Source organism: Chrysochloris asiatica, unplaced genomic scaffold (genome assembly GCF_000296735.1).
Source record: "Chrysochloris asiatica unplaced genomic scaffold, ChrAsi1.0 scaffold00087, whole genome shotgun sequence".
NCBI lineage: Eukaryota > Metazoa > Chordata > Mammalia > Afrosoricida > Chrysochloridae > Chrysochloris > Chrysochloris asiatica.
In genome coordinates, this window is record NW_006408605.1 from 2,375,110 (window position 1) to 2,387,903 (window position 12,794).

General features: G+C 47.3%; 1 protein-coding gene across 1 annotated transcript in view; it reads left to right on the forward strand.

The window, feature by feature from the left end:
- Window positions 1-560: 560 nt before the first annotated feature.
- The window catches only part of SLC25A48 (solute carrier family 25, member 48), an 81,539-nt gene continuing 69,305 nt past the window's right edge, over window positions 561-12,794 (forward strand). Inside the window, exons 1-2 of the mRNA XM_006866213.1 lie at window positions 561-623; window positions 867-1,265. Of these exons, the coding sequence (XP_006866275.1) occupies window positions 561-623; window positions 867-1,265 (462 nt within the window). The remainder of the gene's footprint in view (window positions 624-866; window positions 1,266-12,794) is intronic.

Sequence of the window (12,794 nt, forward strand, 5' to 3'; positions counted from 1 at the left end):
TGGCAGCAGCATTGGGCTCAGGCATAGCAGCAATTGTGAGGTTGTTCCAGGACCCGGCAGTGTTTTTTTCTGTTATGCACAGGGTCTCTATGACTAAGTGGCACCTAACAACAACAACAAGAAGAGCAGAGCAGATCAATCCTTTGTTGAAAAAATATCCGTTGAGAGCCTACTATGTGCCAGGCAGCAGCAGAGACATTAAGACCTCATACATATGGAGCAGAAAGATCAAGAAGAGAATTTCAGTGGAGTAGTGGAAGGTGAAGTCCTGGTATGGCACTGTGGGTTAATATAGTGTACTATGGGTTAATGCAAGGTCGGTGGTTCAAGCTCATCAACTGCTCCTCAGAAACACTATAAAGGGTTGCTGTGAATCAGAACAGGCTCAATGACACTTAACAACAACAAGTGAAGGGTGAAGTGATCCAGATTCACCCAGGGTGAGGAGAGAGTGGAGGGTGAGAAGGAAGACTTTTCTATGCTGAGAGCCAAGGAGAGGATGTGGATAAAGACTCTGAGGCAGGACCAAGCTTTACCTAACAGGAGTGGCATGAAGGCCCATGTATATGGCACAAAGCAAGCAGGCAGAGAAGATACAAGATAAGCTTATAGATGTTGGCCAGGTCAGATTGCCTGAGGCTCTTAAGTAAGGTATGCACAGTAGGGACCCATTGCTGAGTTTTAACAACAAAGGAGGCCTGGTCTCCACAGTAGGTGGTAGGTAGGAGTTAGGGAGGCAGCTGGAGTAGCTGGTGGGAGGAGGGGGGAAGGGAAGAGGTTTGGAGTGAAATGACAGATGAAACATCCTCTTTTCCCAGACATGTCAGGAGAGCTTTAGGCCTGAACCCAGAGCCTCATCCTCTCAGAATATTTTGGAGGAGACCTCAGAGTTCCTTCCCCAACAACCGCAGACCACCAATTCCAGGCAGGCCTTCAACTCCCACAGCCTCTCCCATGGGCCCTCTGTGGCCTCGGAGTACCTGCCATTCTTCCGCACCAATGGGTCATTGGTGACTGATATGGAGGGGACTCCATGGCCCGAAGCCTGTAAGGATCAAGAAGAAGGCTTGGGTGTTAGAGAAGTACCCTTTCCGGAGGACTCTACAACACTCAGTGGGTTCTTCCCTTACTACCGCTCTGAAGAGGAGATTTTCCCCAGCCTGGTCCTTCCTGGCAGGCACTTAGAGGACTCTCAGGATGCTCGCACCGTGAGGAAGGCACAGGATGGCTGCTTCTGCAGGATGACTGGAAGCAGTGAATGTTCTGTGAGTTGGGGAGACCAAGGGAGGCTCGGGACAGCAGCACCGGTCCCCTCACTACATCCTTCAGACTGTCCCAGTGATAAGAGCACAGGCACCGAAGCCAAAATACCTGGGTTCAGTCCCAGCTCCACCACTTCCTAGTCGAAGGCCTGAGGCACATGCTTACCCTGAAGTTCAGTTCCCTTGTAAAAGAAAACAAGAGCGATAACAATTCTTAGACGTTTTGAGAATTTCATTTATGATTATTCCCAGTTTATGGAAGAGAAAAATAAGTCTTTGTGAAATTAAATGATTTAGCCAAGGACACATAGCTAGCAAATTACAGACCTTGGATTTGAGCCCCAAGCCTGTTCACCGTAGCACTATTTAAAACCAGCACCTCGCAGCTGGATACCATCTCCTATAATTCAAGGATGTTGGAGAAGGTGAGATAAGTGGGTTCCAGCTGGGTGACCTTGTTCACATCACTGAGGACTGTCCCATCTGTAGAACAGGTCCAGGCCCTGCTTCCTTTACTGCCACTGTGGTGCTTCGAGCACAGGCCCGTGATGAGTATCTGACTTGCATCTGGCTGACCTTCTTGTCTCCATCTCACCAGCAGGCCTCGCCAGGCGCACACCACGGTGCCTTGTCTTTGCATTCACTGGCCTGGTTCCCCGGCCTGTCAGTCTCCACAAGGTGCTCCTGTGACACTGACTTGGATGCTCCTTTCTTCAGTGAGGCCACTTTCATGGGCCATACCCTTTGTGCTGCAGGATTCGTGCCTTACTACAGGACACCTGAGGAGAGATTGCACACTAGCCCTGGGCCTCCTGCCTCCCCACAGGGGACCCTGGGGCCCACAGGGGAGCTGCCTAGGCCTGGTGCGGCCACGCTGTGAAGGTATCCTCCCCACCACACCCCTTCTCAGGGAGTCTCCACACAGCCAGGAAAGAGGCAGCCACAACCCTACTGGCTGCCCTTGGGCCTACGTCCACTCTCCTTTCCCTGGCTTGCAGGAACCACTGGGGAACTGGCTCCCAGACCCCGCTGGTCATTAGAGTGAGAGTCCCATAGCTCAGGCCATTTCCCTGTAGGTCCTTGATTCTCTCCTTCCTCACTGCCCCAATGCCAGTGTGAGGACAGTCCTACCTCCCTGCCCAGCAGTACTGGCATCCCCTGAGTCCACAGAGAGGCTCCACCCCTGCTGTCCCATTTAGCAGGCCTGGAGTTTGTTTTTCTCCTCAAACACAGGGGTGAAACTCAGCCTTGTGACCACATTCAGCCTTTCACCTGTACTTTCCACCTCACACTAGGAAATGGCCCATCCCACCGCAGGCTCTGCCTGCCTTGTTTTCCTAGCTGGGAAAACTGTCCAATGTGAAATGAAGACAAGTAGCCCCCAAAAGTGGTTCCATGAAGGGTATGTCTGCTTTGTCCAGCACTCAGACCTTTTGACCAGTCCTTCTGTAGTCTGAACCAAGAGCAAGAGAGAGAACAGGGCCTGCCTGAACAACTAAGGGCGGCAGTGGGCCAGAGGCTGGTTTTGTAAATAAATTACACTCTTACAAAGGTTGGAGTTGCTGCACTGATTTGCTGCTTTAGAATAATACTTGCAGCTTCCACTTGTTGAACATTTACTGTGTACAAGGCTCCTTACAAAGATTGTCTCTGTTGATCTTTAGAGGAAGATACTGGTGTCATCTCCAGTCTACAAATGAAGAAACAGGCTCAAAGAGTTTAAGCAGCTTGTCCAAGCTCACACAGCTGGACAGTCCAGATATGTCTGAACTCAGGGCCTGAATGCTTCTGTACTTCTTGATAACCCCCCTCATTAGCCTACACTGCAAAACAAAGGGCCAGATGCTGCCAGCCAGGTCTCCCCTGGACCTACCTGGACCCTCTTTATTACTTCTGTCTTTCTCTTTACACCCCTGCCTTTGCCCCTCACCCTTTGAACCAGCAGGTGGAGAACAATGGCGCAGCACACATCTGCTGAAACCCTACCTTGGGCTCTGTGGACACAAGTTGTCTGGTGCCCCTGGTCTGACTCCCAGCTTATATCCGGTCATGACGGACTGCCATGTCTGAGGCCATATGGAATGATGAAAATGTGTGCTGACCCTGCTCACTGCCAGGAACAGACATGTGAACGTTGACCCCACATTCAGAGCCATGCCACCCTGTGGGGCTGGTTCCACACCCTTCCTGGCTATGCTCCTTTGACATGCAGCACTCTGATTGCTGGATTCCTGCCCTTCCATAGGGGAGGGTTTCTGGTCCACAGTGTTCTCATCTGCTCACCATTCTTCCTGAGGAGGAGTGATCACACTGGTCACCTGCATATCAATATGACCTTCACTGACTTTCCTCCCTCCTTCACCTTACTGCCTGGGATAAAGAGACTACCTGCACCCAAATCTTCATTCATCCTAGGGTTTGCTTTGGAGGAAACCAAATTATGACATCTGCTATTTTGGGGACTCTGAGTCCTTTAGCTCCACCATTGACCCACTGATGAGCTCCCACTTGGACAACCCATTTGGACTTGTAGTCAACCAGTTCTTTGGGACAACCTCATGCTCACGATTGCATGGCATTCCCACTAGGTCCATAATAAACCCCACACCAGGGTCTGTCAAGTGGCCCAGGCCTGGACAATTTGAGTATTGCATCCTCTGGCCAGGGTGATGGTTCAGTTCCTGAACCCTTCTCACCGCCCCACCCCCTGCTGACTCCCATGTCCCCAGTTCCTCCCTGCCCTTCAGCCCCCACCACAGGGATTGGAAACCAATAGGTGTGTGTGTTAGGGTCAGATAGGGTGAGAGGAAGTGAGAAACACAACACTTCTGAAGAGCTGGACCGTCACATGCCTTAGTTTCCCCATGGTGAGCCCACCAAGTCCTGGCTAGGATCCCACATCCACCTAAGATTTGACTATGGAGGTTTGCCCATGTGAGACACAGCTGGGCCCTGAGGTGGGCCTGTTGTTCACACATGGACAGCAGCAGGGCAACTAAGGACTATGGCTGACCTGTAGGTCCACTGCTTAACCCCTCATCTGCTGCTCAAGTCCCCCAGTAATCAGACATTGTTGTAGATTGAATTGCATCCCCCAAAATATTAGGGTCCTGGCCCTATACCTGTGAGTGTGGTCCTGTTTGAAAATAGAGTTTAATTTTGTTATGTGAATAAGGCCACCCCAGTATAGAGTGGGTCCCAAGCCTAATTTGTTGTTGTTGTTTAGTGCTGTCGAGTTGGTTCCAAACCATACCAACTCTACAGTTTCCAAGGAGTGGCTGGTGAGCTTGAATTGTCAACCTTGTAGTTCAAACTGACTTTGCTGTCCAGTGCATTAACCTACAGTGCCACACCAAGACTCCTAGGCCTAATTACTTCTGAATTATAAAAAGACCAGAAAAAACACAGAGGAAGTGGAGGGAGGAGAGAGACACTATGTGAGAATTTTCTACAAGGAAAAAGAGGAATACCCCCCAGTGAGATGGATTGGCAAAGTGGCAGCATCAATAGGCTCAAGCATGACAACAGTTATGAGGTTAGCCCAGGACCAGGCAGTGTTTCATTTTGTTGTGCATAAGGTCGCTCTGAGTCAGTACCTACTCCATGGCACCTAACAACAACAACAACAACAAACCAAGGAACACCCTGGACTACTGATAAGGTGGAAATCTGCAGGGCTGAGATCTGGATTTAGATGTTTAGCCTCTAGAATGGTGAGAAGAGAGATTCCTGGTCTCTAAGGCCACAGTTATGGTATTTCTGTTATGGCAACATTCGCCTGCTAAGACTGACTCCAGCCCAACCTCCTCTTCCAAACAACTGAGTTGAGCTCTGGGCAAGCAACACTGCTCACTGTTTGGCCTGTGTTTCCCAACGTTCACTCCTTCTGCCTGCTATGCCCTTTCCATGACTGTTGAAGGTCAAAATCCAGCTCAATGTTACTTCCTTCCCATGGTTTCTAAGTCCTGCCCTCAAGACTTTTTCTCTACTCTACCCCTGACCGCTATTCTTTGTAAGGTCTAGGGTGGGCCCAGTCTAAGCAGCCTGCCCCCAGAACCCTGCAGCAGGTGTGTGATGGATTCACATAACGAAGAAGACCCATTTTGGCATGGCGGAAGATGGAGTGAACATTCCCTACCACAACAAACTCCTCTCACGCTGTCAGCATCATTGACTTCTCTGTATCCCAAGATGCTTAGCCTAGGTAGGTTCTCAGCAGGTGTTTCAAGATATGACTTCAACAACTAACGGGTTCTCCCACTTTCCTCCCTTCTCTCCTCACCCAGAAACCCCTCAGTTTCCGATTCCCTCACCCAAGTATCCTTGTCCCAAACCCATCAAGCTTCCATTTATTTTCAGGACCAGCTCACTTGGACTCATGAACAAAGAAGACAAGGCCAAGCAGGACCACCATCACTGCCCCCAGATTTCCACAGAGCCAGTCTTGGCCCAGAGGACCCTGTTGGGGAAGAAAGGACATTAGAATCCCAGGACACTCAGGGAAGGTGTTTTCTCCCCTCGGTTACTAAATGATTTGCTCCAGGAGCCTTAAAAATAGGAGTGCAATTGTTATTGTTGCTTGGTGCCATCAAGTTAAATCCAAATCATAGTCCCATATGGTTTCATGGGTGGTAATCCTCATGGGAACAGATTGCAGGTCTTTCTCCCACAATGCCATTGAGTGTGGGCAAACTGCTTATCTTTTGGTTAGCAGCCAAACACTTAACCATTGTGCCAGCAGAATTCCTTAGGAATGTGGTTGTTGTTGTTGTTAGATGCCATTGAGTTGGTACTGACTCATAGTGACCCTATGCACAACAGAATGAAACAATACTCAGTCCTGTGCCAATCTCACAATCTTTGCTATGCTTCAGCCCATTGATGCTTCCACTGTGCCAATCCATCTCCTTGGGAGGGGGGTGGGGTTCCTCTTTTTTCTAACCTTCTACTTTACCAAGCATGATATACTTCACCAGGGACTGGTTCCTCCTGATAATATGTCTGAAATATGAGAGATGAAATCTGGCCATCCTGGCATCCAAGGAACATTGTAGCCATACTTCTTTCAACACAGATTTGTTTGTTCTTTTGGCAGTTCATAGTACTTTTAATATTCTCCTCCAATATCACAATTCAAATGCATCAATTCTTCTGTGGTCTTCCTTAACCATGTCCAACCTTCACATGCATATGAGGCTATTGAAAATAGGCGCACCTTAGTCCTCAAACTGACATCTTTGCTCTTAAACATTTTAAAGAGATCTTGTGCATAATATTTTCCTAATACAATACATCATTTGCTTTCTTGACTGCTGCTTCCATGAGTGTTGATTGTGGATCCAAGCAAAATGAATTTTTTTTACAAAGTCAATCTTTTCTCCATTTATCTTGATGTTAGTTATTGGCCCAGTGGTGAGGGTTTTTGTTTTCTTTAAATTGAGTTGGTCCTTGATCTTCATCAGTATTTATTTTATAAGTCCTCTATGCTTTCAACAAGCAAGGCTGTACCATATATCAGATTGTTAATGAGTCGTGCTCCAATCCTGCTGTCATGTTCTTCTTCATATAATCCAGCTTATTGGATTATGTGCTCAGCATTCAGACTGTCACACACCTTTCCTAATTTTAATCCATTCAGTGTTTCCTTGTTCCATTCAAACAACTGCCTCTTGGTCCATGTAGAGCTTCCTCATGAGCACAATTAAGTGCTCTGGAATGCTCATACTTCACAATGTTGTCCATAGCTTGTCATGATCCACACAATTGAAAGCCTTTGCATAATAAAATATACACAGGTATCTCTCTGGTATTCTCTGGTCTCTGTCAAGATCCATCTGATCAGCAACGCTATCCCTTGGTCCAGTAGACAAATATTAATACCATCTCTCTGATGGAGGAGAATGAGACAGAAAAGCAAGGATATGTGTGGTGAGTGTATGAAGGGAAAGGCCTTCGGGAAGGTCACGTCCACTTTCTGAGTCTTCACCAGGTGTAGCACCTTGGTTAAGAGACTGGGCTCAGCAGTAAGACAGAGTGGCAATGGTGGTGGAGGTTGTGTGCTGTGGAGTCGATTTCAACTCTAGCAACCCTATATAGGGTTTCTGAGGCTATAAGTCTTTACAGGAATAGAAAGCCTCATCTTTCTTCCATGTGAACCATTAATCTACTTGCTGGCTGTGTGACTTTGGAAAAAAATGTTTAACTTCCTTAAATCTCTTTTCTCTTCTGTAAAATTGAGGATTGCCCACTGAACTAAATGAGATGATGTAGGTAGAGTACAGATGCCTGACCTTGGCTGGGCCTTGATAAATCCAAGCAGGTAAGGAGGTCTGGGGTGCTAGCTCTTATTACTGGTCCATGTGTCTGTCTCCCAAGAAACATCAGGTGAGTTCCCATCAAGTCCCTAAAAGGCTCTGAGCCTCCCAGGCCCACCATTCCTGTCATCCTACAAGTATATAGAATCCAACTCTCTGCCAGCTAGCAAGGGGAAATGCAACAGAAATCTCCACTTGTGGCAGCCAAGTGCCACTTTTCAGCTTGAGAGCCCCAAGCGCTGTGCAGCACTGCCATCTTCTGGCATGTTATGGCAAGACACCCACAACTGATGGAGTCTTGAATCTCTAGATTTTCTTGGACTTTGCCTAAGAGATGACCCATTCCTATTCTCCAAAAGACAGATAGGGGAAATTGAGGTCTACGCTTACCTAAAGTACTCAATGTATCAGCAGTAGTACCAGGACCTGAACCCAAGAAACCCAGCCTCACAGCTGTACGGCCCCTGACTCCATAACCACCCACTTCTTTCTCTTGACTTCAAACTTCAACATGAATAGATAATAGATCAAATTATAGTCTGAATGTATTCCAACGACACTTTACAAAGAACTCTCAGCCCAGGAAAGAATCCTGCTTCAAATGAGAAGCCAAGTTATATCTTGAAAATCATTACATTCTCTTATTCTATTAGAAAGGAACTCTGGTAGATTAGTGGTTACGAATCGAGCTGCTAACCTCAGGGTCAGCAGTTCCAAACTACCATCTGTTCCATGGGAGAAAGGTGAGGCTTTCTGCTCCTGTAAAGATTTACAGCCTCGGAAACCCTGTTCAGGGTCACTATGAGTTGGAACAGACTCCATGGCACATAACCACCACCACCATTCTATTAGAGTCAGGGTCTGCCTTCAAGTCAATTTTATCAGTGGAAAAAAGATTGAAGTTGTCAAGGACTTCATTCTTCTTGGATCAACTATCAAAACTCATGGAAGCAGCAGTCAAGAAATCACACGATGTATTGCATTAAGCAGATCTGCTACACAAGACCTTTTTAAAGTGTTGAAGAGCAAAGACGTCGGCTTGAGCACTAAGGTGTGCCTGACCCAAGCCATGGTATTTTCAATAATCTCATATGCATGCAAAAGCTGGACAGTGAATAAGGAAGGCCTTAGAAGAATTGATGCTTTTGAATTATGGTGTTGGAGGAGAATATTGAAAGTGCCATGGACTGCCAAAAGAACCAACAGATCTGTGTTGGAAGAAGTGCAGCCAGAGTGCTCCTTGGAGTCCAGGATGGCCAAACTTCATCTCTCATACTTTGGACATATTGTCAGGAGGGACTGGTTGCTGGAGAAGGATATCACATTTGGTAAGGTGGAGGGTCCGAGAAAAAGAGGAAGACCCCCAATGAGATGGATTGGAAAAGTGTCAGCATCAATGGGCTCAAGCGTGGCAACAATTGTGAGGTTGGCCAGGGAACGAGCAGTGTTTCAGTCTGTTGTGCATAGGGTCGCTATGAGTTGGTGCCGACTCGATGCCACTTAACAACAACAACAAGTCAATTTGACTCCTGGCAACCTCAAGTCCCTCATTTTCTCAGGCCAAGGGAGTGATGTGGTAGATACAGATGACCAAAGAAGAAAGACAGCACATTCATTTCTGTTTCACACATTCATTTTGCATTCATTCCTCAATAATCACTGCTCTGTGAGGAAGACTAAGAATGGAGTCATGGTAGACAAGTCAGATAAGCCCTACCTCATTGATCTCCTGGGCATTGTACAATGACTGACCAACATAATGAGGGATGCTTTGAGAGAGTGTAAAATGTCCTGACCTCAACTGAGTGGTCCTGAGAGATGTTCTTGTGCTTAGGAAGTTTCAGCTGAGACTGAAGGACTGTAAGAGGAAGCCTTGGAAAAGGTGGAGAGAGAAAGTACCAATCAAAGGAATTAAGGTGAAAAGGGTTCTGGTACATTTGAGGGACTAAATTTTCTTTGACAGGCCAAGAAGGGTCCACTCAGCTCTGCTTTGTGTCTGGACTCTCTGGCTGCCATTTGGCCTCAATAACTTCACAAACATCTGCTCCATGGTCTCCCCCCATTTAAGACTCAGCTAAGAAGTGACTGTGTTCCAGGCTTGAGCCAGGCACCACAGGTCTGGAAGAGCATAAGCCAGTGTCTTGTCCTCAGGAAGCTTACCGTCTTCATGGGAAGACAAACCATAAATAGTTAGCATATGGCAACAAGGATATGGATATCCCAGCAGGGATTTGGATGTATGAATATTCCAAAAATGCAACTGAGAGACATCAGATCCAGTATGGAAAAGGAGAGGAACAAATGCTTCAAGGAAGGACTATCTGGAGAAGACAATTGCGTTGAGTCTCAATGCAGGGAAGTGTGGGGTTGGTCAGTGTAGAAGGGGTCAAGAGGGTGTTCCCTGCAAGGGAACAGCATGAAATGTGTGGATGCAGCTAAATGCACTTCTAGATTGAGGAGAGAATTGGAGGCAATGGGAGATGAGTGGTGGAAAGGCCGCAGGCCCAGTCCTCAAACCTTCCCTCACTAAACGAAGGAACTGGAAGTCTATGTTAAATGTCATAAAGAGTCACTGAAGGTCACTAAACCTGCATAGACTCTAGGTTTCAGAAGCTGAAAACCTGGAATATTCCTGAACACAAACTTCTCTGTCAACACCACACACTTCTCTGTATTCCAGGTTATTTAGCACATGGTAGGTGCTCAGCAAGGAGCAAGGTGGCTCCGTAAGATAAGCACTGAGCTGCGAACCACCAAGTATACACTTAGAGCCCATCAGCCGCTCTTCAGGAGAAGATGAGACTTCCTACTCCCAAGAAGATTTAAAGCCTCAAAAATCCTATACAGAGTCACTGTAAGTTGGAACCGACTCGATGGCGCTTAACAACAAGGTGGTCAACAGGTGCTTCTAAATGTGACTTCAGCATCTAGCATTCTAGCTCTTTCCACCTCCATCACCTCTTTCCTCATCCAGAACCCTCCAGTTCTAGATTCCCCACCCAGGTTAATGTTCCCTGACACATGGGACCTCCATTTGTCCTCAGAATCTTCCCATTGTGTTCATCAGTCAAGAAGAGAAGACCAAAGAAGTCCAGCCATTCTCTGTCCTCGGGTGTCCAGAGAGAACCCTGTTGGGGAAGAAAGGAGGCAGGATCTCAATGGTGGAGAAAGGACAGGGGAAGGGGAGTTCTAGGGCCTCTGTTAACTATGATCCAGGCTGACAGTGCCAGGGGGCTGGGGTGAGTTATACCAGATGTTAGAGAATGGGGTTTTAAGGTCATTGAAGAGATAGAACTTCCAGAATGTGGTGGCTGATGTCATGAGGGTAGGAAGAGGTCTTGTGGGAGAGAGAGGAATGCAGGATATCATCAGACTGGGTGGAGGTACCCTTCCCAAAGTTGAAGGGACACTGAAGGAGGAACATTTTGTGGAGTTACAGAGAATTTTTCTTTAAGAGTTCTGCTAGAATCCTACCCCCACCCCCATACCTGTGGATATAGTCCTATTCAGGAATAAGGTTTTCATTGTTGTGTTGATTGTTGTTGTTGTTAGGTGTCCATACCAATCCATAGCAGCCTTATGCACAGCAGACCGAAGCACTGCCTGTTCCTGGGCCAACCTCACTACTGTTGCCATGTGTGAGTCCATCGTCCATGCTGCCACTTGGCCATTCTATCTCGTTGAGGGTTTTCCTCTTTTTTTATCTGACCCCCCCCGCCCACCTTACCAAACATGATATCCTTCTCCAGTGACTGTTCACTGGAGAAGATTGTGTTGATTAGGTCATATTAATGTAGGTTATGCCTTAAACTTCCTCATTTTTGCGATATAGAAAGATCAGGTTAGGCACAGAAGCAAGCAAACACAAATTGTGAATACCATGCCATGTGGGGATTACCAAGGAACCCAAGAATGCTGAGGAAGATGCTAGAGAAACAGAGACAAGGATTTCCTACCAGCACAGGCAGAGAGGCAGCCTTCTTTAGACGTGTGCTCTGCATTTGGGCATCTAATCTCCCAAACTGTGAGAGAACAAATTTGTTTGTTAACGTTACCAATTTGTGGTACAGCAGCAGTAAGAAACTAAGACAGTCTTGTTGAGTTATAAGTGTCACTGGGTCATCCAAGTGGGATGCTGAGTATAGAAAAGATTCTGGACTCAGAAGTGAGATCTGGATAAGAAACAGCGATACAAGGGCTGTGAGTTAAGAGATGGTGGATATGGATGAATGACGGTCAAGAGGCAGGCCCTAAGGAACCCCAGAAAATGAAGCACTAAGGAATATGACTAGAAAAATTACAGAAATGGGGAGAAGATCCAGGTGAGAGCAGGCTTCCAGAAGATAAGGAGGAGAGGGCAGGGTCATCTCCCATGGGGAAGGTAAGCATGAGGAATTGTCCCAGGGCTCTGTTGCTCCTGAGTAATAGGTGGGCAAAGCTAGGGAATTATGGGCCTCGCCAAAAGTGTGCTCAGGCCGTTGGAGACCATGGGGCAGGTCAAACTCACAGGGACTCATGGGTCTGATTCTGTCTCCTCTGGAGAGCCTTTTCTGACTGTGCCCTGGCTCACAAGACTCTCTGTTCAGTGCTCTTCTCCATGTGGCATTGAGTTGTCTGAAAAGAGACCTTTCCAAATACAGAGATAGGCACAGGCTAGGTGCTCAGGGAGCTTCTAGTGCCTAAGAAAGTAGACATGAGAGAGTAATCATCTGTCATCAAACACCATTAGCACATCCAATGTGCATAACCCTACTGAAGCGGAAAAATGCTCAGAGAGATTGCCTTTGGGGAACAAATGGAGGGAGGGAGGTATTGGGGTTCTCTCTGGCCTTGGCAGTAGCCTGCCTATCTCCCTCCAGGGTGTTGGTCTCTCTGTACCTCAGTTTCCTTACCTGTGTAACGGGGGAAATAGCTGTTCTGCTCTCTCCCAAGAATAAAATAGAAATGTGTGTATGGCAGTACTCCAAGCCAGGAATAAGTAATCACTCAGAGTCCATCTCTGGCTTGCAGCCCCATGGTCTGGGATTCTCCCAGCCTGGATCACCTGGGTCCTCCGCCTGGTCCCTTTGGGTGATGTGTCTCATGTGTAGACTCATGGCACACATTTAGGTATGGAGCCGTGATTCAGTCTGGAGACAAGCCCATTTCTTCTGCTCTGTTCCAGTTCATTAGTAGTTCAAGTAGCAGCCTTCTGGACTCAGGAGGTCAGCCCAGGGCT